This window comes from Athene noctua, chromosome 18 (genome assembly GCF_965140245.1).
Source record: "Athene noctua chromosome 18, bAthNoc1.hap1.1, whole genome shotgun sequence".
In the NCBI taxonomy this organism is placed as follows: Eukaryota; Metazoa; Chordata; class Aves; order Strigiformes; family Strigidae; genus Athene; species Athene noctua.
This window is the reverse complement of record NC_134054.1, coordinates 14,067,335-14,094,312: the sequence shown is the minus strand read 5'-3', so window position 1 is coordinate 14,094,312 and position 26,978 is coordinate 14,067,335. Positions and strand designations below refer to the sequence as shown.

Below are 26,978 nucleotides of genomic sequence, written 5' to 3'. Positions count from 1 at the left end.
CTGTAATAACTCAGGTGAGTCTCTTTGTTCTTGTGAACTGTAATTTTTCATTTGCCAGGCAGCGTCCCTCCAACAGCACAGCCAAGCAGCCGTGTCCGAGCACACCCTGCCCCCGGGACACGAGACCCGGCCGCCTCCTCGCTCCACTTCCCAAACGTGGATTTTCCCTCCAGCAGCGGTTTGGCCCAACGCTGCTGCCCCGTGACCGCATCGACCCAGACCCCCGGCACCGACCCAGACCCCCGGCACCGACCCAGACCCCCGGCACACCACCAAGGCCCAGCGAAGCCGTTTGCTGGGTCCCTCCGGAGGCAGGTGGTGCCTCCTCTCCTGGGCTGGCGCGGCCCCGTCCCGTCCCGGCTCCTCGGTTCGCCAGCTGCCGGCGAGCGGGTTCCCGCCGGGGTGACAGACGCGGGGTCACCGCTGCCAGGAGCGGGGACTCCTCGTTCCTCCCTGCTCGCCCCGCTCCCCTTCCCCCCGGCACTGGGAGCCAGAAGGATGTGTCAGCTCAAGGCTGAGTCTAAAGAGGCTTATGCTGACTATTTACCTTTGCAAGGGTCTATTTTTGGCTGCTCAGCTGCAGCTAATTCAATGAACAGGGCAGCGATTCAGCAGAGAAGCCACATGAGGGACATTGTTTCTAGGATCCACTTTACTCCTCTGCAGGGGCCAGAAGCTTCTTTTTTGTTCCTTGGTTGGTTTTTTTTCAGATGGCAAAGAGTGTCACAAAGGAAAAGGGGATCTTGGGGACAGGCCAGAAGGACCCTGGAAACCTTTCCCTGTCCAACACTTGACCTCTCGCCTTCCTCTCACCGCAGCGGAACCCCGAGGTTGCTCCTGACTCTACCCCAGCTGCTGCCAGAGGGCTCCAGGCTGGCTGCACCCCCGTCCCCCCACCGTCCCACCCCAAACACGCTCAGAATGCGTGGATATCCAGTGGGAATTTAATAACGGCCTCGAGAGTGAACGAACAGGCTGGGGCTGGGATCAAGTCACCCGGGACGCGATCGCTGGTGGTGAACTGGGAGCGGCCGGGCTGTCAGCCCCCCCGTCCTGCTGCCAAGGGCTGGGGAGCGCGGGGAGGTCCCGGTGGGGGCACCGGGGCTGCGGCAGTGGGGAGAGCCCAGAAATCTGCTGGCAGCGGGACCCACAGGGGACAGCGGGACCCGCAGTGGACAGCGGGCACGGGGTCGCTCCGAGGGGCAGCACCTGACCCCGGCGACGCGCTCCCACCGAAAAACCAGCTTTGTCCATGCGCTGGCGATCCGCAGTGCAGAGCCTTTAACTGAACAGCTCCGGCGTGATTTCCACATCACTGAATGACATTTTAATAGCGGAAAAGTAACGCTCAAACCCATCCACTTCATGTCTCCCTATTGTCTTTCAGTGGCTGGGAAGGGCCGCTGCAGCCGAACCAGCGCTGGGTCTTGTGGCGGGTGTTTGCTGGTGCCCCCCAGGCGGGCACAGGCAGCTGCGGGGTGCAGGCAGGGCCTGCCCGTCCCTGCCCGGCGCACGGAGCCCGGACGCAGGTGGGGGCAGGCTCCTGCCCCCCTCCGGAGCGGCCTGGCTGTGTGTCACCACATCGCCCTGCGGGACACGCTTCTGGCGTTTTGTGACGTTGTTTTTCAGACCCTCCTTCAGCCGCCGCTCGAAGCCGGCAGCCGGACGGGAACCCGGAGCGGGGAGGACACGGCGCCGGGCGGCGGAGCCCGGGGCAGCGGCGCAGACCGGCACCCGACGCGTCCCCCGGCACGGCCGCGGAGGAGCGGCTCAAGCTGTGAGTCGTGTCCAGCCGGGAGAGCACGGTACCACACGAGTGCCTCACACAAACTTTTATTATTCACCAAAACGTTATAAATCCCGAAGAACTCCCCGTTTCACAGCAAAGCAGCCGCCAGCCCTTATGCGCGGGGTCACCTCCCGCAGCCCCGGTGCCGCCCAAGCCGGGTGATTTTGGAGGTGTGCGGTACTGCGGTGGTTTCACCAGTGCTCTCACCAAGGGGAAGGCTTTCATCCTCTGAATTAAAGGCACACAAATCAGGAGCCAAACCGTCCTTCTGCCACACAACAGCCAGTCTCTGGCGTGGTGCCTGCATAGGGCCAAGTCCTCTTCCCCTTATGAACACGCTGTGTGCTTGGGGTCACACAGGGCACCCCAGACTTCCCGGCAGGGCCCACGCGCTCCACAACAGGCTCTGGGTAAGGCCTTGCGGGGAGATTTTTAGAGAAATTGGCTTGTCAGACGCAGGAACCCGCTGCAGCGCTGTGCACGAGGATCCAGGGTTTTCCAGGCGTGCTGCCGATGGGACAAACGAGCCTGAAGGCAAAGCTGAAAAGCCTCTCCCCGCCGGCAGGCCGAGCGGCCGCCCGGGAGCAGCAGCGTGGCCGACGGGAGGGGGAGCGGGACGGCTGCGAGACTTCATACGCCGTGCAGAGGGACGCAGCAAAGCCAGCACTGCCCGCCATCCCCTCGTCGCCTTTTTCATTCTTACAAGGAAACGATTCCCCCGGCTCTGTTTGGCACAAACGCTGGCTCAGGACACGCCTTGGGATGCCACGGAATTTGGTAAGGACATTTGGCAACGTGGCTGCGCTCAAGGCCCCAGCTCCACTTCTAGTTGGCAAATTTTACGGAGGACAAGAGGAGAAAGATGCTGTCCATTCAGAAATACTTCAAGGGAAACCTTTTATCAGAGACGGAGCTCAGCAAAAACGACTGTGCCAAACCAAGTTGCATTTTCACTTTGGGATGGGGAAGAGGGTGAGCACCTGGAACCACCTGAAGAGCCTGAAGCCCTCTTGGGGTGTTTGTGCTACAGCCTATGGTGAGGACAAGGACAGTAAATATTCAGTAATTGAGAAGAGCCAAAGGAAACACAACGGGATACACACTGAGAACAACAGACTTCCATAAACGAGTGTCGAAAGTCTGTAGCTGTCAGCAGAAAGAAACAGCTTTGCTGTAACATCACGAAGTAAACTTTGGAAGGTGTCTGAAATACCCTGACTACACAAAAGCAGTGCTTTAGGACCTGTGGCTGTACACTTTCTGTACAAATAGAAAAAAAAATTCATGCCAGTATACCATATGAAAAAAGAAAAGGCGGGAGACAAGACCTTTAGGTGAGCAGTTCTTCCTCGCCAACACAGCAGACACCTTCCCTGAAATCCCGGTAGCCTGCAGTTTCATTTTTGGCAGATTATAATTAAAACTGTCTTTATGGCTTTAGAGAGAAGCCACTAAGCTGCACGTTTTGGTTGAAGCAGAGAGCGCGTGCGCCTGGGACGCTGCGGATGAAGGGACGTGGCAGGCAGAGGTTTTGCCTCAGCTCTGCTCCCTCCACCTGACCCACAAACGCTGCTGGTCGTACTTGGCTCTCATTAGTGTTCTCATTTCTCATCAGCAAGTAACAAAGTGGTGGTTGCTAACCAGCCCAATCCCAGAGGCAGAATAAAAAGTCCTTGTTAAGACCTAGAAAAAGCGTGTTTGTAACAAAATCAAATCCAAGCACGTGCAAACGCTGTTCCTGGTTTGATGCATTTTGTTCAGGTTCCACCAGCAGTGCACTGGAATTTGCTTCCCCTGTAGAGTGATGGAATTCTTCTTCCATTCTCCACCTTTTGGTCTTCCCAGGAGTCTTGGCAAACTATTCCTCCATTTCTGCCTTCCACATTTTTTCCTATGCACATCCTTCCTGCTTTTCCCTCGTCCGCTGTCACATCCCGTTCCTCTACAGCTATTTTCGGAAAGCAAAGACGTCCCGTGTTTTCAAGCCTCTCTTGCCTTCGAGCCCTGGTTTAGGGGAAGAGCCCTCTGCCAGGCCGCCGTAGGGGCAGCTCTCGGACTGCGGGTGATGGCCCGAGCACTCCACAGCCGGGATGAAGCCGCTGTCCCACATCCCCGTCCCGCAGAGCTTGCACAGGTCGTGCAGGCTGCAGGGGATGCGGGGGAAGAGGTGGAACTGATAGAGCAGACTCCTCGCCTGGAGGGGAGACAGACAGAAGTCATTCCCTCCTCGCCGGGGCCCGCGGCCTCCTGCCTGGCTACCGCAGGAGAGCCAAAGCCCCAGCAGAGGAGCGTCCCTCCGCGTCCCCCCTGCGCCGAACCCGACGGTTGAAGGAGGACAGCCCCTGCCCCGCGGCGGTCGGGGCACCGCGGCACCGAGACCAAGGGCTGGCTCCTGCCCCCTCCGCGCGTGCAGGGCTTACCGCAGCCCCAACCCCTCCGCAACTGCCCCTATCTCTGCAGCGCCCCACCCTCCCAGGGCCCAGGCCTGCAGGGGGATGCAGGAGATGCGAGAGATTCCTCATCAGTCCCTGATTTTCTCAATGCTCTGACTCATCTCTGGGACCTGAGGCTCAGCCCCCGTCAGCATTTACCTTCCTGAGCACCAGTTCGCCGTTCATGTGCATCGCCAGGTTGCTGAAATGCAGCAGCATCTGGTCAGTGGCCAGCTGCTGCTCGATGACATCGTCCCCATAAATCACCACGATCGCCACGCAGATGAAGAGGTGGAAGTAGTCTGTCTGCAGTGAGAAAAGAGGGGCTGGAGTACGGCAGGTGGAGGCCGAGGTCTGACCTCACCTCCCCACCCGCCACAAGCTCGTCCTCAGCAGAGTTTGTTCTCCTTCCAGTTTTGCCGAGTGGTGCCCAGAAAGTGAGTTATTGGTGGATTCTGAATCCAAGGCTTTACAGCGCGGCAGCAAGGTTTGCACCACGGCTTTCAAAGCAAGACTCGTCATTTTCGGGAAGACATTTTCCAGCTGTGTAAGAGGAGTCTGAACTTCAGACGTGGATGTTCAGCACTTTCTGAAAAATCTCCTCCTGAAGCCCAGACACCCTCAAGTAGGAGAGGCAAGCCTCCATCCTCCTGCTACATGGATAAACCCCTTCGACAGTTACAGACCCACTGCAACACCTACTTCTTTTGGGTAATCTTCTACGAAGCAAAAGGAGCTTTTAAGGAAATTCTGCAGTGCTTGCTGAGACGGCTGCCCAGCACACGCCGAGCCCCAGCCCAGCTCTCTAACCTGATAGTGAGCCCAGCACGCTTCCCACATGCGCAAAGCCTCGGCCTCTGGAAATTCACGTTTAAAACAGAGGAGGATCCAACGGTGACAGAAAAGCATCTGCAGGCCGTCCTCTCCCAAGGAAGAAAGGTGCTGGTAGAAGCGTGGGTGCATGAGCCGTAGCAGCTCTCGCAGGTACATCTGGAAAAGATGCCCTGAGCTGAGGCGCCGCCCCCACCCGCCGCCCCGGGGAGCCCCCACCCGCTCCCGGGTGCCCGCGGAGCTGCCCACGCTGCTCTGCTCCCACAGGAATCTCCAGCCTTACGGCCTGGGTATTACAGCACAGGAGCACGCTTGGATCTACCACTAAAGGCCAGAGCTCACAGGCCACGGCAGCTATTTCACAAGGAAGGACGGAGGGTGAAAAGAAGGTCCCGTGACAGCTACGTTGTGAAAAGAAAGAAGGGGAAAGACTCAGGCTGAGGAAAGTGGCTGGAGCCTCGAAAACCAGAGAAAAGAAAGGACAGAGCTCTCTCTGGCAATATCTCATTTCAGTTGAGGCTGAGCAATGAAGCGATTTTGGAAAGCCTGACTATACAGGCACAGAGAATAAATCTGCACGTTAACTAACTGCGCCCCGCCAGCAGCCTCCCGTGGGGTTTCCACCACAACTTTGCCACTTTAAATTAGTGTCGTCGTGACCCGGACAGGATTGCTCAGGTTTAGAATGGGTTTTTCAGGACCTTAACCAGGAACAACTGACATTCATGTTAAAACCTAAAAAGTTCCAATTTGTAAACAAGATCACCTTGTTTTGAGAAACTGCCAGATACATTAGGCTTTCATTTGGACATAATTTTAAAAAATCTATTAAAAATATTAAGACCTTAAAAAAAAACAACAGAAAGAGGTCTGCAGCTCAACCAACTCCTCTGCCTCACTGACACCAGATGCCCCAGAATCAGGACAAAGGCAAACCAGTGACTTCAGCACCTGGGAGAAGCACAGAGTCAAAGCCAGCAGCGCCCGGAGTACATTTGCTCGTAACAGATTCCTCGGATCGGCACGGCCAAGGGAAGTTTACTCTGGTGGTTGATCGGCTCTATCTGCCTCCGGAGTGCCCCAGTCACCCAGGATCGATGTTATCCGCGGGGTATTCTGTGGTGTTGGGGTGTGACTCGCCATGCTGGAACCCGAGAGCCCCGGTTATGTGTCAACGTGTTCTGATCTGAGGGGGGCGTGGAGAAGCTAAAGACAGGGTGAAAGGGAGCTCAGCACTCAGCCTCACCAGCTGTTTCTCCATATCCTCATCCCGGGGCGAGCTGATGAAGATGGTGTTCTGCATCAATCCTACAAAGCACCAGAAAGTATCCGACTCATCTAGGACCTCTGCCAGGAGTGGGGCAACCAGGTCGGACATGCCCTGGGAGTATCCGATCGCTGGGTTAAACACTGCATAGTTCAGCAAGATCCTCCTGGAGGAGATGAAAACGGGGAGGTGAGACAGGGAGAGGGCAGCCCCCTTCCCCTCTACCCCAACTCCCACCGTACAGGCAGCAGCAGATCACTCCTGCCATCTAAAAGATTAACTTGCAATTGCACCCAGAGGCTTGTGAACTTTGGAGCATCTCTGCAGCCTGTTGCATCCCACAGAGTCGCTTTCCCTAGAACTGTGTCTAGAAGCAAAACAAAGACACACTAACCCTACACCTAACTGGAATTCTCATTATTTTTTAGGATTACAACACTTTCGCATCCATCCAGAGAGGCTCCTGGATGGGCCACAGCAGCCCAAGAGCACGGATTTGCACAGAACTCCTTCAGGCTCCTGTTTTCCAGCCGCAGCACAGCCCGCTGCGAGCGCTGCAGCAGCAACACGGGTCATCTCAGGTGCATCTCAGTACTGCAAGGTGCTTTAACACACACAGATAAACCCGGCTGCAAACATCAGACTAGTGAAATAAAGTCCAGGAGAGGGTTTTCAACACACAGGCACCAAAATATAAAAGGAAAACGAGAATTGAAAAAGACAAAGAGGACAGAGATGAAGGGCCCGGGGGAAAGGAGAGCTGATGCCTACACATCCACGAGGCTCCCGCGGTGCCAGCTGAAACCCGACTGTCTGCAGGCACACACTCACAAGTCACTGAGCTTTCAGGGGACTGAGCTTTCCCACAGTCAGTAGAACACGTTGTTTGGGACACTAGGGTCAGACACTTCACCTCATAGTTTCCACGTTTGGGTTGTCCTCCCCTCGAAAGAACTGGTTGCTGCGGTCAGTCCTCACCACGTCTTTATCTACCGTGAACTGCACTTTACACCAAAACTCCTTCTGCTCATCCGGAGTCATCGAGAGCCTGAAAACGGAGCAGCGACAGGAGGACATTGTCGAGAGAGGGATATGATTGCCGCAAGGAACAAAAAGCCTTATTTCAGCCTGAGTTTTCAGGGAAAAATTATCCCCGTGCAGTTTTCTTATCACCTGAAAAGCAGACAAGCAGGTCTGTCAGAACAGCAGATTTTCTGACCAGAGGAATTACTAGAAGGAGCCTCCTGGGTTATAAATGGGATGACATGATGTGTTTTCTGTGATAAACTCCACTTCAGCAGCAGTCGGACTCAGCTCTCCACTGCTCCTTGTGGGTGGCACACCAGAACTCACCACTCTGTTTTGATTGTCTCCTAATTAATAACACTGCTGTCCCTCTCCAGCTTAAATGTACCCACAACTCGATTACAACATACAATTCTTGCAGTAATAACGCTGTTGAATTAGATATCCCCTCTTCTTTCCAGTTCTTACATTGGATATATTTACAAAGAAATATAAGATCCCATTTTCACCTTCTGTGTGCTAAACCAAGCACGCTCAGCTTGCAGTCTTGCCTGTGAGATAAGCTTCCCTACCTGGGACTGAGGAGCCTGTTTCAAGACCCCAAGTAAGATAATCCTTGAGCTGTGTGGTGTTAGCTCTGGGCTCCCGAGAGGTCAGCTGAGCCCGATACACCTCCTCTGCCATCCCTCTCCCTCCTCCGCTCCCATCAGCTTCTCCCGAAGAGAAGGAGGCAGAGACTCCCTCCAGCACCCGCAGTGTTCCTGCGACCTCAGGCCCGGGGAGAGATGAGCAGGGGAGGAGGAAGCCGCTCTGTTACCTTTGCTCCTGGATCTCAAAGTATTCCTTCCTCTTCTGCAGCCTCAGTGCCTCCCTCTCTTCGGAGGTGGACTCGTAGCTGTAGTAGCGGAGCAGAAAGGGCCACACCTCCCCACGGATGGAAATATCAATCCCACCAAAGAAAATGGCCTGGAAGAAGGAGCAGAAGTTATGACTGGTGCGGTTTTAACGTTCCCAAAACCAGCAACAAGAAACTGCCCGCTACTGTGCTTTGGTGGCTTTGCAGTTCTTTCCTGACAAGTGACGCCTTGATTCAAGCTCCTGCAATTTGCACATGTTTAGAGGGAAAGTGCTGGCCTTCTATTCCCAGACGAGACACAAATCGGGCTCATTTCAATGTCAATAACCCCCCCTGGAGAGGCTCTATGATTAACGTGTCGTTCTCATGTCACGGCTTAATCCTCAATCTTGGAGACTGCATTGCGCTGCAAACTTCTCTCTCAGGACGCGGACCCAGCGCTCCCCCGCAAGCCTTGCCTTAGTTCAGACAGTAATCTCGGTTTTTCCCTCTTTGATTTGCTCACGCCACATTTCGCCCCGGACGCTTCGGTTTCGTGATGCCAAGCGGCAGCAGAAGGCGGACGGCTCAGGGAGATGCTCTCCCCCGCCGCCCGCAGCAGCCCCGCCTGCAGCGCCAGCGAGGCCTCCGGCCCGGCGGCTCTGTGCCCCTCGGCCGCCCAGTTCTCGCCCCCAGCACGAAAACTCCTGCACCCTCCGCCCGGGGCCTCGCCCTCCGCGGCAGGAGAGAAAGGACCAGAGCAGCCGCCCCGCTCACCTTCTGCAGCTTGTACTCCTCCTCCACCTGCCCGGCCTCATTCAGGTGATGGAGCCAGGCAGACACGTCCAGACGCTTGTAGGAGTTCTCCTCCGGGTGCGTCTCCGAGGAGGGCAGCTTGGGCCGGCGGATGGAGAACTGCATACAGGTTTTTTCATCAGCAAGCTGCTGAACCGGGGAAAACGAGACAAAAAAAAAACTGGAGGCAGGAGCCAGAGATAGCAGCGGAGCAGCTTTCAGAGCAGGAAAACCTTTCTGCGTGGTTCATGTAGGATTAAACGCTGAGGGGCTGCACTTGGGAAGGGTTTTTTTAAAAAAAATTCTAACCATTACAATAGCAAGAGTGATTAGAATAATTAAAAATCTGAGTGCCACAAAACAGCTTCATCGTAAAAAAAAAAAAAAAAAAAATTAGTTTCCATTCCTCCCCCAATCTTATCCCTGACCTGAAACTGAATTAATGCTGCTTACAGCAAAACTTCACCCTGCCAGGAATGCCTGCAATAAATTACATATGATTGGCCATATACAAAGGGATTGCTGTTAGGCAAGCAGGGAACTGCACTGCCAGGCTCTCTAAGGGCACTCATGATCCCAGTGCAAGACTGCAGCTGACATTTAATTTAAAAATCAAAGGTTGTTCAATGCAAAAAGTGAGCCCATGCGACCATAATAAGAAAAGCAGCAGGGGGCTCTGTGGGAAGGATGGAAATTTAAAAATCACTGTTTCTAATAAGCACATACAGTATCTTAAACAGATAATTAAAGAGCTCTTATCACATTTGTATGTAGATTGAACAAAATATGGCAAGATGCCTTGTCAAAACATTTTCCAAGAGGTGTGCTACGCTTCACAAAATGGATGAAAGACTCTGACAGAATTTCAGACCTACCACTGCAGATTTCCAAAGTCACCTTACATGCCTGAAGTACCGTGCTGACCTGTCGGGTCTAGCAAAATAACTCCCCAAGCAAGTCTTCTGGATTATCTTCCCCCATATCCCACAGGCAGGACAGGAATGGATGGGGATGAGCGAGTATGAGAGAGGCCTCGCCTCCGACCGCGGTCGCATCCCAAACAACATCCAAGACGTTGGAGCTTTCTGCCTGAGTGGGAACGTGAACTCACGGCTTCAGTCCCAACGCACTGCCCTGGCTACAAGCGTTACGTGTGAACCACCTGCTGGAAAACCCCTCTTTGCCCCATCAGCCTCGCTCGGGTACCTGGTCCTTGAGATGCGTCTCTGTGCAGTACTTCCACTGCTGGAACACCTCGGACAGTTTATCCAGGCCACCATGGTGAAAATGGAAGATCTTGTACTGGCTCTCCCTGCTCGCCACAACCAGCTGTCCGCAGGTGCACGCCTCATCGCTGTGGGACAGAACCACGGGGGAGAACAGCCTGCGGTTATTGCCCAGGATAACGAGGGGCCGGGCGGGCGGGGGGCACATCAGCTGAGGGGAGTGGGAAGCAAATTACAAAGAAGTGTAGCAGCGAGTTATCCCTTAAAACAGGGCACAGAAGTAATTTCACAGCTCTGGGAGTTGATGATCCTCACAGGTCCCTTCCAACGTGAGATATTCTATAAAATCCTGTGACATGGCCATCGTGACCATTTTCCCCAAGAAGCTCCACTCGTGCCTGCTAACAGCACTCTTTCACCCCTCCATCACGTGAGGGAATTAAATTTTGTCTTCCCTGGAGAAAAACCCACAAGAAGTCTGCTCCAGCAATATTAGGGCAGTACACAAAGTCAGCTCCTAGGGACGTGAGGACTCGGTCGCACACTGCATTGTCTAAAGAAGCAGGGAGTGAGAGTGAAGAGTAAAACTGGTTTTAGTATCTTTTGTAATAATTTGAAAGACAACTGAAGAGGCTAAGAGCAGCAAGACCCTAGAGGAGCCCCGGGGAGGGGCAGGCAGAGGAGAAGGTGCTGTAGATAAAGAGATTTTTTCCACACCTCCAGGTTCTTTTCAACATTTTTGGTAAGATAGCGAAGAGCAACCTTTACCTTACTAGGGAAAAAAATCCTTCAGACCCCATAACTGTAATACAGAGGCTCTCCTTGGGAAGGCTGACGGAGGGAGAGACTTCCACGGAGGACGGCAGAAGCCGCCTGCCCCCACAGCGCCAGCGAGCGCGGACCCCGGGCACACAGAGGCACCCCACGCAGGAACACCGTACCTGAAGAAGAGGCGAAGGGATCTCATTTGTCCCAGGTCCACTCTGAAGACACCGCAGACCTGCTCGAGGGCAAAGACTTTCTGCTGTTCGTCCCATCTGGTGCTCTGCGTTTGCCCGTTATTCTCCTGGAACTGGGCACCGGTGTCGAGGCTGGAGGCAGAGCTGGTGGAGCAGGTCATGCGATTGGCACACGTGTCCCTGCAGGCAAGAGCGGGGAGGGAGAAGCCCCACAAGACATCAGCCAAAGACGACTGCAGTTACACCCAATAACCACAGATGCTCCACGTTAAAAATCTTTTGTCAGAGCTCTGAAATTGGAATTCGGTGCAGGTCTAAGGAGTCAATAACCGACAGCCCGCATAAATGATTTTTAATTCAATTAATTCCCTATCAGACCAAAAAACGAGCCGATTTTTTGGTCTGTTCCTACATTGCATGCAGAACTGGGGAGAGCCGAAGCCTCAAAACACCTGACTTTAGAAGGCAAAAATTAAGAAGCCCGGGGTGGGAACAGCCCGGACTCCTCCAGGCACGGCCCGGCCCGGCCCCTTCGGCGCAGCACAAGGGCCAGGCTGGGACCCCCCCTGCAGCAGCTCTGCCCGCTCCCCAGCCACGGCACAGAGCCCTGGGCTGCGGGACCCCCCCAGTCCATTCCGCCTCTGGATCCATCACCCCCCAGATGGAAAACCTCGGGCTGTGGATAAAACCTGAGAGCAGAGGCAGGGGTGCCTGACGGGCTGCGTCAGCAGGTCCAGCACCACGTAGTGAATAACTTCCCACGGAGAAGAGTTCTTGTCCCACGGCTCGAGCAGCCGCCTCAGCACCCAGCCGGCAGCACTGACTGGGGATCCCATCGGGCAAACCCCCTCAGTGACCAGTAAGACCCAAAGATATTGCCCCAGAGCTCGAGTTTCCCTTTACACCTTCGCAAGCGGACCTGACAAGCCTGGATTCATGTGTATGAACTTCAGACAAATGGTTTCTGCTTGCAAACTCAAAACTTCAGAGAGTGAAGGAGCAGGAGATGACACACGAGCTCTTTAACCCACCACCACGTAGAGAGAGTGAACCCAACCATTTCCCAACACGCCCAGAGCTCGCTGCACCCCAGACATTTATCTTTAAGAGTAAACTGAGTTTAGATTAAAAAAAACCCCACATGCCCGCCACCAGCCCTGATCCCAAAAGAAAAATATCACTGCTTTGAGAATTAAGTGAATCTGAAACTGTGACCCCTTGATTCTTAAAAAGGCCAATACATGTGAACAATCCCAGCGCAAGCTCTGAATGGGTTCCACTGTGAAATCAGGGTTTGCAAAACAAGGCAAGTAGCAGGTATAAAGACAGCCCCCTGCAATGCCACTTTATGCAATGTTTTCTAATCCGCTTATCTAACAATGTAGGCACTGAACGCTGAAAATCACACACTCAGCATGCATCTGCAGCACACCACATCAGTATGCTTTCCAAGCCTGGCTACAGTGCCTCTTCCACAGGGACAAGCCTTATTTGCAGCATCTACCCGTGGTTCAGGTCATTGCGTTCCAATGGCCAGTTCTCCGGACATCCCAGTTAGTTGTGGGTTAAATTTTTAACCGAGCCCCTGCGAGGTGCCCGGTTCAAATGTACGACTCAAAACCTCGGCGCCCACACGCATGGGGAATAAATCCCCGAGCCCCCTTGCCCGGTCCTGCAGCATTATGCAGATGAGACCAAGTCTGCTTTACTTTCAGCTAAAAGAGCGGCCTCGCCGCTCTGTTCGTGAAGTTGTGCTGCTCCATTTTTCTGAAAGAAAGCATCAAAGGAGAACTTACATTGGAGCCCTTCGGAGGGCTGGGAAGTGGCACGGCAGCAGGGCCATGTGAGCAGGGATCACCCGACACACCCAGGCTCACTCAAAGAGGAACGGCAGCAGTTTTTCTAGGTTAGACCCCGGGATACTTCCAGTCTCGAGCGCAGCTACACACCATCACCTCTGCACCTTGTGAATTTTTCCGTGAAAACTGTACTGACCTTTGTGAAAAATCAAGCGTTACTTTCTGATAAAGCTGCAAAACATAACACTCTCTAAACCATTCGGTACCTCGTGTTAATGCAAAAGTAATGAGAGTCCTGGTACAAGACACTCGTGCTGGACTGCTTGCTATAAGCAGCTGGTATTTATGGAGCAACACTTCGTAACAGCCACAGCTGGTTACACAGGATTTTCCTGGAAGAGATGACTCAAACTAGCTCAAGGACTAAGCAGAGGCAACCAATTTTCTAAAACTCTTGCAAAGATGAACTGGTCGGTACGGCACCGGGCTGGAAGACGGGTTGGCTGTGAGGATCATTGTCCCGTGGTTCTCCCGTCAGAGGCCAACGCGCCCGTTCTCCCAGAGCCTCATCTCCAAGGACCAGTGGCAGCGGGACGGCTGCCAGGAGGCGACGGCTCCCCGCAGAGCTGGCCGGGCTCGCCTCGATCCCCGGGCCTCGGCAGCTCCGCCGAGCACACGGCTGCTGCCAGCGGCAGCTCCTCCCGCGCCGTCACCGAAACCCGCTCCAGATACACGAGCAGCTACCCGAAAACTCAGAGGCTGGACACACACATCACAACATGCTGGCAACGTTCTAGTTTCTGGAAATGCTTTTTCAAGACAAATGTTTACAGTTCACATTTAGCCACCGGCTACAAGCTTGCAGACGCATCCAACATACACGTAAGCAATCTGAAGCAACACGTGTAAGTGGATTTGCCCTTTCTGGACAGCAAAAAGCCAGCAAGTGTACGCAGGGTGCCTCGGAGTGTGCAGCCCAGGGAAATTCCAATGTTTTCATTGATGTAGAAGATGAAATCTGAAAGAGACATCTGTGCACCCCACGCCTGTCCCAGAGGCCGATGAACAGGGACGTTCATACACAGCACAGGCGCAGAGAGAGCAGTGCCTCAGACACCGGCGCACGCTCAGTCGCTGTGGAAATTAAGAGAAAAAACCTCACTGCATTTAAAATTACTTTTTCCTGTATATATTGACTGAAAAAAAAAAAACATTGTGAAGATTCTAATCTGTTGGACTGCTTTTTAAAATAACTTTGAGATCATTCTGTAAGTAACAAGTAGTATGATCAATGCTAATTTTGTGGCTTTTGGGGAGTCCTCTAACTAGGCACACAAGACATGCAGATGCAAGGGAAGAATTTATTATTTGTCAAACTATTTTATCTGTTAGATGAGGAATTCATACCAGAGCGCCCTGCAAAAAGCAGGGAGCTGAAGCACTGCAAGGCAAATAGCTGGAGGAACATTCCAGAGAGACTTTGGGTTGTGGGATCCAGGAAAAACAGAGCGTCAGGCTAGTATACAGCACTGCTCAGCAAAACAAGAGAACAAGTGCAATGATCCCCGGGAATAAAAGGGACAGGGGGAAAAAAAAAAAAAAAAAAAAGGAGGATTAGCAAAACCTGAAGCAAGAAACCCACGGACATACTCATGATTCCACTTAAGCCTTTTCCCCTACTGCAGTCCCATTACTCTTTTGTCTCAAAATACATCTCATGCTTGCTGGTGATGTGTTTTCGACAACCAACTACAATCAACCCTACCTGCACTCCTCGAGGTTCTGCGGGCCCTAGGCCAGCGGGCGCTTGCGCAAGGCAGGCACCGTCCCCTCCCGCCGCGCGGGCCCTCTGCGGGCTTGGGGCGTGCAGTGATGGAGTAATGGGACCTAACTCACTGCTCGGCCAAAACATCTGCACACACCTACGGCCTAGAGAGAGATAAACCCAACGATTACAGAGCCAGGGCAGAGACCTGCACCAATTACATGGGAAGACTATTTCAGCAACAAAGATCTAGTAACTCATTTTACGACCTGATGTGACAAATGTAATTATAAGAGGGAAAGGGGCTGAAGATTACAGCAGTTACCTAAGCTGTCAGCGTGCACCGCCCTGTCGTGGTTTAAACCCGGCTCCCAGAGAGCCTCTGGCAGGAGCCAGCCCCCCCGGCTGGCTCTCTGTCACCGCTGCACGAAAGCACGCCGTGGCTAATAACAGCTCTCCTTACAGCCGAGCTGCGCCTGCACGCTGGATTCTGAGGCATCATTTACAGACAATAAGTATCATCATAATGTATGAGCATCCATGTAATGGGAATTACATGCCCCTTTTCCTCCCCAGGGGTTAGCATTTCTCTTTCTCCACTATTCCCCACAGGCACTGACCTTCCAGGTTCCTCTTCTTTCCAGCAAGGTGAAATAGCTCATGGCAGCATCAGCTGCCTAAAATACAGAGAGCTTCAGAGAAATAATCCATCGATAAAAGCTCAAAGTTATCCTGAAACGCCTAAAAATTTGCTGTAGTGACTGTACAAAGTGAGGTAATCTCGGGCAGCTGGAACCCAAATCTATTGTTTTGATTAAAAAGTGTCCTTGACAATGTACATATATAATGAGTTGTGAAACAAGCTGACTTCAGCAACATATAAAAGACATGCAAAAGAAAACAGACTGGTAATCTGGGATTAGAAAAAAATTGTCAAAATATTTCTGCTCGTTCTGTGCAGGCTGCAGAGAAGGACTGGAAGGACACCCGTGGGACGGCGCCTGCTCCCAGAGGAGCGCGGCCACGCGGACTCAGACGGTGACACCGAAACGCTGCAGTCGCACCGGCTACTCCCATCTGATGGGCGCAAACGAGTAACTGGGTTAAGGATTGTGTGAAATTCACCCTTTGGCCGAAAAGATTTGGAACCTGAAGCGCCTCTCCCTCAGAGAGCCCGAACAGAATCCATTTACACTGACCTCAGCGAACAGGGAAAAAGGTGTTAGTCTGGAATTAATGTCTGAAATTAAATGTCAAAACATCCTCCTGTGGAAGCGTCTCTGCACGTCTGCAAACACGCGTGGAAACAAATCTAAGAATTCTTCCTATTTGTTGGGGAAAGCTGCGAAAAACTGCGCAGGCCGTTACGGTACAAAGTACACGTATGTCAACGTGGACTTTCCAAAAGCTTGTTCCACAGGCTTTCCATCGATCTGTTTGCTTTCAAAACATAAATTTCCCCACGCTGAACTGCACTAAATGCTATTTAGTAGCTAATTAACTTTCCGTGCTGAAAACCTCCTGTAATTGCACTTCTTTCACCTTTTTTAGCCTGTGTCCTCCAGGGAACCCAAGCTGTCCTACGGCATTTGTTCTGCTCATTTCTGTCTCACAGGCACAAGTTCCTCCCTGACACCAGGCTGCCAATCACGGCTGCAGAGGTCACTGGAGACCAAATTAGGAGCACTCTGCCTCTGACAAACTTGCTTTGCTTAGCTCGCCGTAAAGGGAAAATAAAAGGTTATGAAAAATAATTGTATCCTTTCATGCTCGGCACCAGGAAGCAGATTCAACGGCGCTTCTCGAAGTCAGCATATTGTTGTTAGTCACTCTCCGCACTGTTAATGTAATTAACGATATTCAGAGGAGCTGTTTCTATCTGAAAAGCGTTGGAATCCCTCCCTCTCCCCGCCCAGGAAAGGGGCAGAAGGTGGTTTGTGGTTACCAGGCTCCGTGTGCCGCCCGCCGCGGGCAGGGCAGCAACTTCTGCGTTCACCCTCCGACCTTGGGCTGCGAGTGCGGGATCGGGGCCGGGGCTCTGGATTAACATCAACTTTGTGAAGGCGAGCCCGGCAAATAAAACATTTTAACACAACGAAACGGGGCACTCAAGGAAACTCGATTATGCAGCTTTGCCTTCTGATAGGCGTAATTGGTTTGTCCTTGAGAAATAAAGATCAAAACAATTTGTTCTGCTTTACGGGGCTACGGCGAGGGCTGTTGCAGCACCCTGCTGCCTGCCCCGAGCAGACGCAGCCCCCGGCGCAGGTAGGACGGGCAGCGGCCGCCTCTGCCGCCGGTTCCCCCTCCCGGGTTCCCCCAGAAGCGGGGCTGTGCGGGTCCCGGGGTGACCCACCTCTGCGGCGGGGCCCCGGCTGCCTCCCTGCCCCGCGCCGCGAGCGGGGCGGCCGCTGGGCCAGAAGCCACACTACACTGGGGGCTTTGTTGCTCCCGATTCCTTCCTCCGAGTGCTCGTGGCCTGAAGGGAAGCCGAGCGATTTTAGGCAGCAAGAGGGGGCATTAGAAAAACAGCCCCGCTCACCTCCAAGGGGTTCCCTCCAACGGCCGTGAATGAAACCAGAAGGAAAACAAAATAAACCAAGAATTCTTGAGCTAATTATTTTGAATGCAAGTGGGAAGGGAAAAAAAAAATAAAAATCAGAAGTTTGTAGTGAATTAATGTGTGTTTTAATCTCTTTTATCCAATCGAAGCCTGGAATGTGACACACATCTACCTTCAGTTAAAAGACAAGCAATCTGTTTTTCGCAGATGAGACTCCCAGGCAGGTGTAGGCTACTTAGGGAAAACCCAAGCAAGGTTTTTCTCTGTGACTTCTTGTTGCAGTGAGGTAGCGGGGGCAGAATTAGCAGTTTGATGCTTATGAATAAAATACACACAGCTCCCAAGAAGCCAAACACAACAAATCATTTAGAGCCGAGCCTACGCTGCTCAATGATGCAAATGTTACCTTCATCTTAAGGAAGGAAAATATTCCAAAAGCTGAATGGCAGATTTCTACAATCCATACAGAGAAGGGGCACCTCATGCCTCGGCTTTAGCTCATTAATAAATCAATCGAAACGCAACACTTAAAAAAAAAATTCCTTAGATGGAAAAAGTGATTTCTCAGCAAAGCCCGAAAAAGAATGTTTGCTTTTCAGCCTATTCCAGACTGGAAAAGGGGACCTTTCTTACCAGTGTTTATTTTATATTTAAAATCAATGGATTACTTTGCTTTTTTTCTTTCAGTTCTATCCATGCAAAAATAAAATTCTACACTAATTATGCTAATTACAATCAAGCCTTCAAAACCCCGGTCCCTTGAAAGCCCTGAAGATTACCTTTGTTCTTGTATTCTTGGCTCTAAGCAATGAACTGGGAATTTCAGGGGGACTTTTTACTGACAGACAAAGTTAACCAACTCCCCGGACTCCGCACTGCTGCTGACCCAGTATTAGCAGAGCCAGCACCACCCAGAGAGAATTTCACTGTTTCCACAATACAATGCGGATTTCCCAAGGGGAGAGCTTTCTTCGAGTAGCAGAAAAGGGAGAGGAAAAAGGAGAGCTGACTAAAAGCATGTTTCAGAGTTATTGTAAACGCTTAATGCTGTTATAATTGCGAGGACCGAGCCAAGACGACAGAGGCTATGCAGATTTATTTGCATATACTGTTGTACTTCTTAGAGGGGACATGCTCTTTATTTTGATCCAGTTAACGCAATTCTTCCCTCACAAAGCTATGGATACCTGCCAGCAGCATTTATCTCCGCTCTCAATTAGGATTTCTGGGCGTTCCGATCGTATAAATAAGGAACAGAAGAAATGCAAGAATATCCTGGGAAAAGGCACTTTATCGCAATCCCTCCCGGAGGAAACGGCCCCGGTTGTGTTTTACTCCGCTCCTGCAAGATGTCCCGCTCTGCAGCGGCCGGCCTGCGGCCCAGCCGTCCCTCGCCCCGCTGCCCGCTCCCCCCCAGACGCCCCGCTTCCCTGGGACAAGCCCGCGCTGGCACTTGTGCCCATCATTCCGCTCCAGGGTAACGCCGCGAGCGGGGAACAGCGGAGCGGAGCCGCCGGGCCCCAGCCCGGGTGCAGGGTGGGCCCAGCGCTCCCGAGGGGCGCGGGAAGCGGCCGGGCCCTCCGCGGGGCGCCGGGGGTGCCCGGCGGGGCACCGGAGGGGGGGGGAGGCCCCCGGGAGCGCGGCCGCGCCGCTGAGCGGAGCCCGCCCCCTGGCGGCCACGCCGCGCCCCGCGCCCACGGTCACGGTCACGGTCACGGCCTCGGCCACGGCCACGGCGGCCCTTTGCGCCTCCGAAACGGGGGTTCAGCGCTTCCCCGAACGGCGCCTGGAGCCCCAAAACCCCGGGGGGGAGCGGGGGGGAGGCCCAAAGCCGTTCCTCTCCGCTCCCCCGGCGCCAGCACCTGCCCTGCTCCTCGCCGGCGGCTCCGCCGAAATCCCCCAGCCGGAGCTTCGCCCTCCCGCTAGCTGCAATTCCTGATCTCAAAGTTAGCTGTCACTATTTTTTTTTTTTTTCATTTCCACAGAAATCTGGCAGCAAACCAACGGAGGGAAAAAACAAACCTGCTATAATTAATGTTCTTGCTGTTCAAATATTTATATAAAGCAAGATAGAGCCGTATGCCTCCGCAATCTCTTGGATCTGTCCAACCTCCTCAGCTCCGCAGCCGTAACAACTCCAACCGATTACACAGCACTGCTGAGGGCAGCGGCCGGGGCCAGCTCCTCTTCCCAGCGCCCAGCTCCGGGCGACCACCCAAAAGTACCGCCCTGGAGAAGGTTACACCTACCCCGTGACTCAAGGAGAAAAGAAAAAGGACCATCCCTCTGACAGGTGAAGGATTTGGGGATATTTCTGGGTACAAATGGAATTAGGTGCTTCGGTGTCTTACATCATAAACGACGCCAGCTCAGGCAAACTGGGGAAGGGGAGCCCCGAGCCACAGCAGCGAGGCCCCCCCGCGCCCTCATCCCCGGGCAGCACGACACGAGGTGCTGTTAGAAGTTACAGGAGATTCTGAAGTCTGTGACCAGTTTTCCTGGTTCCAAGAATATAATCACTTCTGTTACAACAGCGATGAATTCCCAACCTCTTGATGACTCCAGAGCTCCTGCCAGTTCACGCTAATTTCAGCTCATTTCCCCTATAATTTCGCCTCCTGTTTATTCTGCAGGGTCTGAGCAGCACCCAGCCTTTCAGGTGAGCTGCCAAAACAACATGATGCAACCCCGTCGGCTCTGTAACCACCCGCTCCTGCAGCTGCTGCCGCCCTCCGCAGGGCTGCACCTCCGCTCCCCCGTGAGAAGGTAATTTACTGATTAGCTCCCTGGGAAGAGGCTTAACAACAGGATGCGCGACACATCTGTAAAAATTGCATCAACTGCGACGCCAAAGGGATTTTTCCTGGTGTTGTGTGCTCCGCTTGGGCCGTCTGGAATAGTTCTGTTCGGTGAATTCGCTGAAGAACACGAGAACTGTACCATCACTTAGCGCCATTAGCAAAAATGTCTCATTATTTTTACTACCGGCTGCTAAAATTATCACCTCGTGAAAGGCGTCTCCTTCTTGCATTGGTACCCACGACCACACGGGTCACGCCGCTTCTGCTCGTCCTCTAAAGCCGGCGCTGTGGAAGCGTGAGCTGGCGCCGGGTCCATCGCCCGCGGGACCGTTCGCAGAGCTCCGGCCTCTGGCCGGGTGTTGCCCCAAACTCCACGCGGACGATTCCACCGCTGAGGCCTCTCGGTCCAAACGCTGACTGTATCGACTGAAATCCCAGCCTGAAGTTAGCGAAGGAACCAGTGCCAGCATTTATTTGTCCTCTTTGGCATTTTTATATGGTGCTCGTCAGGTAACAGCAACTGCAGTTTATTACCGAAGCGAAAAGCCTTTAGCAGCCCTACCACCCATTGCTAAGGAAAGCTCCCGGTAACCAGGGATCACTCTGGCACGGCACGAAAGAAAACCCAAACCAAACACCACTTACAGAGCACTAAGTGCTTCCACAACCGATTGGTATAGATCTGATGTCACGGCCAGTTAAAATAACTCCAGGAGCATCGGTTGAAAGACATTATATAGGTGTCAGATGCTATTTGGTTGCCAGGATGTAACAAAAGGCTTTTAGTTTCACTTTACTGATGGGGAAAATGGAAGCTGAGTAATTTAGCAGGGTGGCAAGAAGCCAAAGCTGGGTATAGAGTACAGTTGTCCTGAATTGGTGCCCTTCGGACCACAAGGCAAATGTCTCCTGACAGACAGCGAACACCGGTGACAGGGAAGAAAAGGAACAAAATGCAACGATTTTATTTCCAGTATCCCTCCTGTCTACAGAAATACAGTCAGTGACAGAGCCGCTATCAATCCAGGCACTTCCCTCATTAGCTACACCCCTGCAGGAGCCAGGTACTACGAGCAGAAAGGGGCCACCGCGTTAACATGGGCACAAAAGCCAAGAAAGCAAAGCCCCCTCTCCACGAGATGAGCACACGGCGCAGAAGTGCCAGGCTCGTCTAAGAAGAGAAGCAAGAATGTGAACGCTGGTGCTGGGGCACTCCCATAGCGCCTAGCCTGAGGAATTGTGTAAATGGGAGGAAAGCATCAATCACTGCGTGGGATCCCTGGCAGCCTGTCAAACTGAGAAGCAAAGAGGGGGGGGAAAAAACCCAAAAACCCAAAAATACAATGGATACGTTTTTATTTCCTTATGTTCTACAAGGCGAGTTGTTGACTTGAAATGACTACTCGTTGTGCAACTCGAAGGCTTCCAAGCCTCCCTCCCTCCTCCCCGCCTGCTCTGCCCGCCGCCGCGCGCAGCGGTGGCTCCCTCCTGCCCGGCGGCCAGGCCACCTCCTCGGAGGATGCTCCGAGCGGCACACGGGACTGGTGGCTCCTGGCCACACGGAGATTTTGGTGAGCCTCTGATCTCACCTCATGCAAGTCTACACGTACATCCTAATTCTTCCACAATGTCACATTTTTCCATTTCTGATGATATCTAATTGCACGGACAGAAAGATGGCTGGACCGAAACACCCGTGCAACGCACTGCGCTTCAGCTTCTGAAACAACCATGGGGAAAAGCAGAGTTCTCTTCACAACAACTCCCCAGTGCAGAGGGAAATAACCAGAAACAGTCGTTCCTCTTTGCAGGGAGGAGGTGGTGACCGGGGGGTAGGGAGGGAAAAGAGTTGAAACAATCTGCCAGCAGCACAAACTTTGTTCGCACTCCAATTCTGGCTCAGATGGGAAGCAGCCAGCAGGAAAAAAAAAAAACAACAAAAAAACCCTTAAGAAACAAGGAAGCTGTTCTCATGCTTGTAGTGACTTCTGAAACACATCCCCCGCGCCCCGAAACACTGGGATGAACGCAGGAAATCACAGAATGCTTTTTGACAAGACTTTTGCAAAGTCTCTAACTCAAACAGTTTGTAATATCTTGCAGATACCATGCAAGGGGGCTCTATGGGGGGGGCTCTATGGGGAAGAAGAATTGGGCATAAAAACTGGACAAAAGGTTTTCAAGTCTGAAGTCCCAAACAATGAAAGGTCTGTTTTATTACTCTGCTGCAAATTATGAGTGCTGCATACATGGTACGAGGCTTCCAGGCTGGTTAAAAAAAAAAAAAAAAAAGAAAAGAAAATTCTGCCAGGAGAGGAGCGGTGTGCTGGCAGAGTGCTGGAGCTGTCAGGCTCGGGCAGCCGCGGGGGAAGCCGGCAGAGGGCTCGCCCGAGCCGGGCTGCGGAACGACGGGGAGACGCGGCGTGGGCTCAGGGCAGGCAGCGAAGGCGCAGGGAGTGACCTGCATCGCCATCCTTCCCCGCGCTGCCCGCGGCTCGGAGCCTGAGCACTCACCAGCAGCTAAAGCCCAACGGCCTGCACCCGCCTGCCGTGCCCCCCAGCACTGCGCCAGCACCCCCCGCGCCAGCACCCCCAGGCTGCCGCACGCCCCGCGCAGCACAGGGCCGTGTGGCCGCGGCCAAGGCCGGGGGGTTTCCCCGGGGAGATTCGATCCCCCGGGTCTCAGCAGCCAGGACGTGACTCCCAACGCGCCCCCCGCGATGCCGACCCCTCGCTCAGGGCGCGCGGGTGACCCGGGCCAGGGCTTCCCCACGCACCTGCTGAAAGCCAGGAATGTTTGTCCCTGAGGAATCCTAATGCTCGAACTCAGAAATGTTCACAGCAGCATTTTAATTATATTTTATTTATAAAAAAATGCTTTTAAAAAAAATCCCAAACTTCCAAAACTTCACTTTTTTCAGAATAACAGGGACAGCTCAAACAGAAGGAAAAAAAAACTTTACACACCTTAAAGAAACAGAGGCTTTGGTTGCCGTGGATTTGGGGGTTTTCTGTTTCTTAAGTCAAGGCTGAGACATTCCTAAGCCAACACAACGTTCTTTGAAAGTGTACGCAACTAGAAGTTACAACCCCCAAGCAGTAGCCTGGTGCTAGAACACAATCTGAGCGGGACAAAAAGCCCAAGAACCAACAAAATACAGACAGTTATCAGGCATCTGTTAATCATTCAAAGATCTCTCTGTAGAATTTTTTCAAGCTGTGTTTTGTGACATTTCTGTAGTTTCCAGTCTCCTGCATTCCTATGAACACTCGTCCAAAAAGACTGCCAGGCCTCGTATCTAGAGAGCTAAAAAAGGTCACTGTCAAACTGAGGTTGTTCAACACAATTTGGCAACCAAAGGCCCATCCTGGGCACCCTGCGGCCGCTCTGCAGCCAGAGGAGAGCTGGGATGGGATGGGATGGGCCAAGGCACTGCTCAAACCACTGCCACAGAGCTCATGCCCAGAAACCCCTGTGGGCTCACAGTTCATTAGAGCGTACTGCTAGGACACATATCAAATACGAACCTGATACCAAGTCTGACATCACCACACCGAAGCATTTTAAAATATCCAGAGAGAGTTGAATCAATTAGAATACTTCCTTCACAAACCTTGCTCTTACTGGCATCTCTGGGCTTGAGATCAGCCCGTAAAACAAAGAGGGAAAATCTCCTCAAACGTCAAGTCTTAATGTAGTCTGTACACTGCTGGCACGCACAAAGCAGAACTCATTTTTCCCCATTTCAGGTGGTTTCAAAGGTGAAGTGTACCCTTACAACCAGCCCCACGGTGCCCCACGAGGGCAGCACACCCATCCTCCCCGAGGTGGGGGTGAGTGACACCGCACAGAGCACAGAGCAGGAAGGCAGAAACGCACAGCGAGTTACACAGGTACCCTGCTCCCTCCTTCCCCCGGGCAGAGTTTACTGCAGATGCCGCTGAGAGCGCTGACACCCAGATGTATCAGCCCTGACCAAAATACCCAGGTTAGACACGCAAGAATTAATATTTATACGTCCTAAGTGGGACCATGCTCCCAACAGCAGCAAAACAAGCTCATACATGCAGACTCCATGTCAACACGGTGCCTTGCAGAGGCACCCACGGCTCAGAGGAAGTCAGAGAGACGCTTTGATGTGGCTGCCACAAGAAGTGCCTAGCACATCTCCTCAGCAGAGCCAATTAGACCAACAAGGGACCTTTTTAATTTAGTAACGCTGCTTTCAGTTCACCTGAACAACTGTACGTACACAGCCCTGAACGTTCGGGGCCAGGGTTCAGTGAGCAGAAGCAGGACTGGCTGACAAATAATTTCCTGTGAATTATACAGGTGTCTGAGGCAAGACAGGATGTTCGGCTCAACGCCACTGTGAAGCTTCTCAATTTCCTTCAGCATCTCCAAGCTCGGCAACCAGCACCACAGGTATTCACCCAGAAACTGGAAAAAAGGATACACTCACCTGCTTTCGTTATCCAGAAACACAGAACTGCTGCTTTTCCCGAGGGCTTCACTAATGGGAGAGAGGCAGAAGGGGGAAGAGAAGGCATCAGAATCCGAGTCAAAAGTACTGTCCCTGCTCACGTCATCAGCAGACAGCTCCAAGGAGCCCTCGTCCTCCCCCGGCTCCGGCCTGCAGTCCAGGCCTTCCTCCGGCCCCTCCACCGCCAGCTCCGACCTGTTGTGCTCCTCCTGAGAGCTGACTGTCGACAGGATTCCTGAGTCGCTGCGGGCAGGCTGGGGGGAGCCGCGGGCCCCCTCTGCCGCGGGGCAGCACTGGGAGAGCCTCTCCCCGTCCGAAGAGGGGGAGCTGACGGCAGCCACATCTCTCCCAGGCTGTGACACAGTCAGGACGTCTTCTCCTTGCAGGAGCCCTGCCCCTCCCTGCTCGGTGGGGGAAGCCTGACGGCCGGTGCCGAAGCCCTGAGCGTGGCGGCCGCGTTTGCGGGGAGCTTTGCGGACGGGGGAGCTCTCGGGGGTGACGTAGCGCAGGGCTTCCTCGTCCTGCCTCTGAATGCGGGAGTTTGGCACCCAGGCAAGGATAAGCGTGGTTCCGAGGAGCTCGTCCTTCTCCATGTACAAGCACAAATACCCTTGGAGAGAGCAGAGGAGCCATCGGTTATGACACAGCTTTATTCTTAGGAAACTGCATAAGCTGAAATCTGGCCGTCCCCATCTCCCCCCCACTTCACCACCATTACACATGGGCAAAACAAACCCTTTTATTTACCAGGACAGACTTCTACCAGATGAATCGTGCTCAGCGTTAGTCAGTATTTACAAATAATTTCAAGTCTGCACACGGCTTTTGAACAGTCTAAATTCCCTCTGGCCTAAGCGGACATAGAAATGACATGCAAATACTTCAGCTTCCTGGATGGATTACTAATCAAGAGTAAATTCTGAAATACGTTGCCACATGAAAAACTTCTACTGTTTGTTAGTTAAACAATTTCAAGTGCCAGCTAAACATTTCTTTCTCCAGAATATTTACCTTACTGTAGCTAAAGCGCTACAACTTTCATGGAAAGCCAATAGGAAGAGAGTCACACACAGAAAAAGGGAAGCGTGGGTCAATGTTCACAGAATAATTAGTTTTGTGAAGCTAAGCCAGTAGCCACGGCTCTCTTTGATGAAAACATGAAAGAGCACAGTACCAGATGAGAATAAAGGCACAGGGCAGTATTTATCTTCATTTACTCTAGTGCACGCAGCCACAAGCAGGTTTTCTTTTTTTCCTTTACCAATGGTAGTTGAGGCCACTCTAGCAATGCCAGTTACAGGATGATACTTGGCTTTCCTGAACAATACATGTATTTGAAAGAGCAACAGAAGCTACTGTCCTCAGATGACAACTGTCCACCTTCTGGCAATACAAAAGGACTTACTAGAACAGGCAAGTCCATGCTAGACCAGAGGAGAAAGGAGAAATACCGTCCATTTTCCTACTAAAAGAAGAGCTGATGGATCAGCTTGTAGGTGGCTTTCGCTAGTCTTGCGTAAGACCGCCTTGTCCTGTCCCTCACTGGCACCTCTTCGTTCTTTTGAGCCCAAGATGTTGAATTTGATACAAACACACACCCCAGGAAAGAGAAAAAGAGTGAGCGAGCAGTGTCTGCAACGGCCTATCACCTGGATGATGCTCCCCAATGCCTTGTAGCAGCTCAGGTGGGTGGACACAGACATTGTTCTTAGAGTAGATAATCTCCCCATCAAGTACAGAAGATGAGCTGCTGCCACCACCAGAATTCAAGGTCAGGAGGTCGGAAGCTTTTGAAGAGGCACGTCGGAGGAGTCGCCCCAGAGACATCGCCAAGGAAATGTTTCCATTATCTGTCAGCTTTAATCAGGAGCCAGATTCAGAAGATCTGCCAAGAAGGTGGAAAGAATAGCGTTAGAACAAACGTAACGACAGCACAGCACGTGTCTACCACCATCTGAGAAGGAAGAGACCTCCCATCAGCTGCCACATCCGTCCTGCAACTCAGGCAAGGGCCTTCAAATGGATCTGTAACATCACCTCTATGTTTTAAAGATGCTGAAGTACAGAATCCCAGGATGTATTTCTCTGCAACAAAGAAATATAAAGGCAGCAAAACTCTACATTTTAATAGTTACTGTGGGGAGGAAACACAAGAGTAATGCTTGTCACTGAAAACTGCCCATTAAGGGACCAGCCCAGGGATGCAGAGCTGCCCAACGTGTCACTGCCCCGGGGATGTCAGGGAGTCAGAGCAGACCCTGGAGGACTCCTTCAGCCCAGAAAAACTGCTGAGACCATGACATTAAACCAGGGGCTGCTGCTTCACCTAGAGCAACCACCGATCTCCAAAGAACCACATTGATCAAACCAAGTTCGTCTTGTGTTTATCAATTATCGATGCAATCC

The 26,978-nt window shown here is 52.6% G+C and overlaps 1 protein-coding gene across 8 annotated transcripts in view; it reads right to left on the bottom strand.

Annotated features, from left to right (window-relative positions):
• Positions 1-1,819: 1,819 nt before the first annotated feature.
• The window catches only part of TBC1D16 (TBC1 domain family member 16), a 31,431-nt gene continuing 6,272 nt past the window's right edge, over positions 1,820-26,978 (bottom strand). For 6 of the 8 annotated variants that reach the window (XM_074922114.1, XM_074922110.1, XM_074922111.1 and 3 more), the window contains 11 exons: positions 26,222-26,457; positions 24,552-25,182; positions 11,143-11,340; positions 10,182-10,329; positions 8,958-9,125; positions 8,163-8,311; positions 7,233-7,367; positions 6,299-6,485; positions 5,032-5,211; positions 4,381-4,527; positions 1,820-3,983 (listed from right to left, as the gene is read on the bottom strand). In XM_074922114.1, coding sequence (XP_074778215.1) covers positions 3,738-3,983; positions 4,381-4,527; positions 5,032-5,211; positions 6,299-6,485; positions 7,233-7,367; positions 8,163-8,311; positions 8,958-9,125; positions 10,182-10,329; positions 11,143-11,340; positions 24,552-25,182; positions 26,222-26,399 — 2,367 coding nt within the window. In that variant the 5' untranslated portion in view covers positions 26,400-26,457 and the 3' untranslated portion in view covers positions 1,820-3,737. Of the gene's footprint in view, positions 3,984-4,380; positions 4,528-5,031; positions 5,212-6,298; positions 6,486-7,232; positions 7,368-8,162; positions 8,312-8,957; positions 9,126-10,181; positions 10,330-11,142; positions 11,341-24,551; positions 25,183-25,583; positions 25,661-26,221; positions 26,458-26,542; positions 26,669-26,978 lie in introns of those variants that run through there. The other 2 variants (XM_074922116.1, XM_074922117.1) reach the window with 2 other exon arrangements.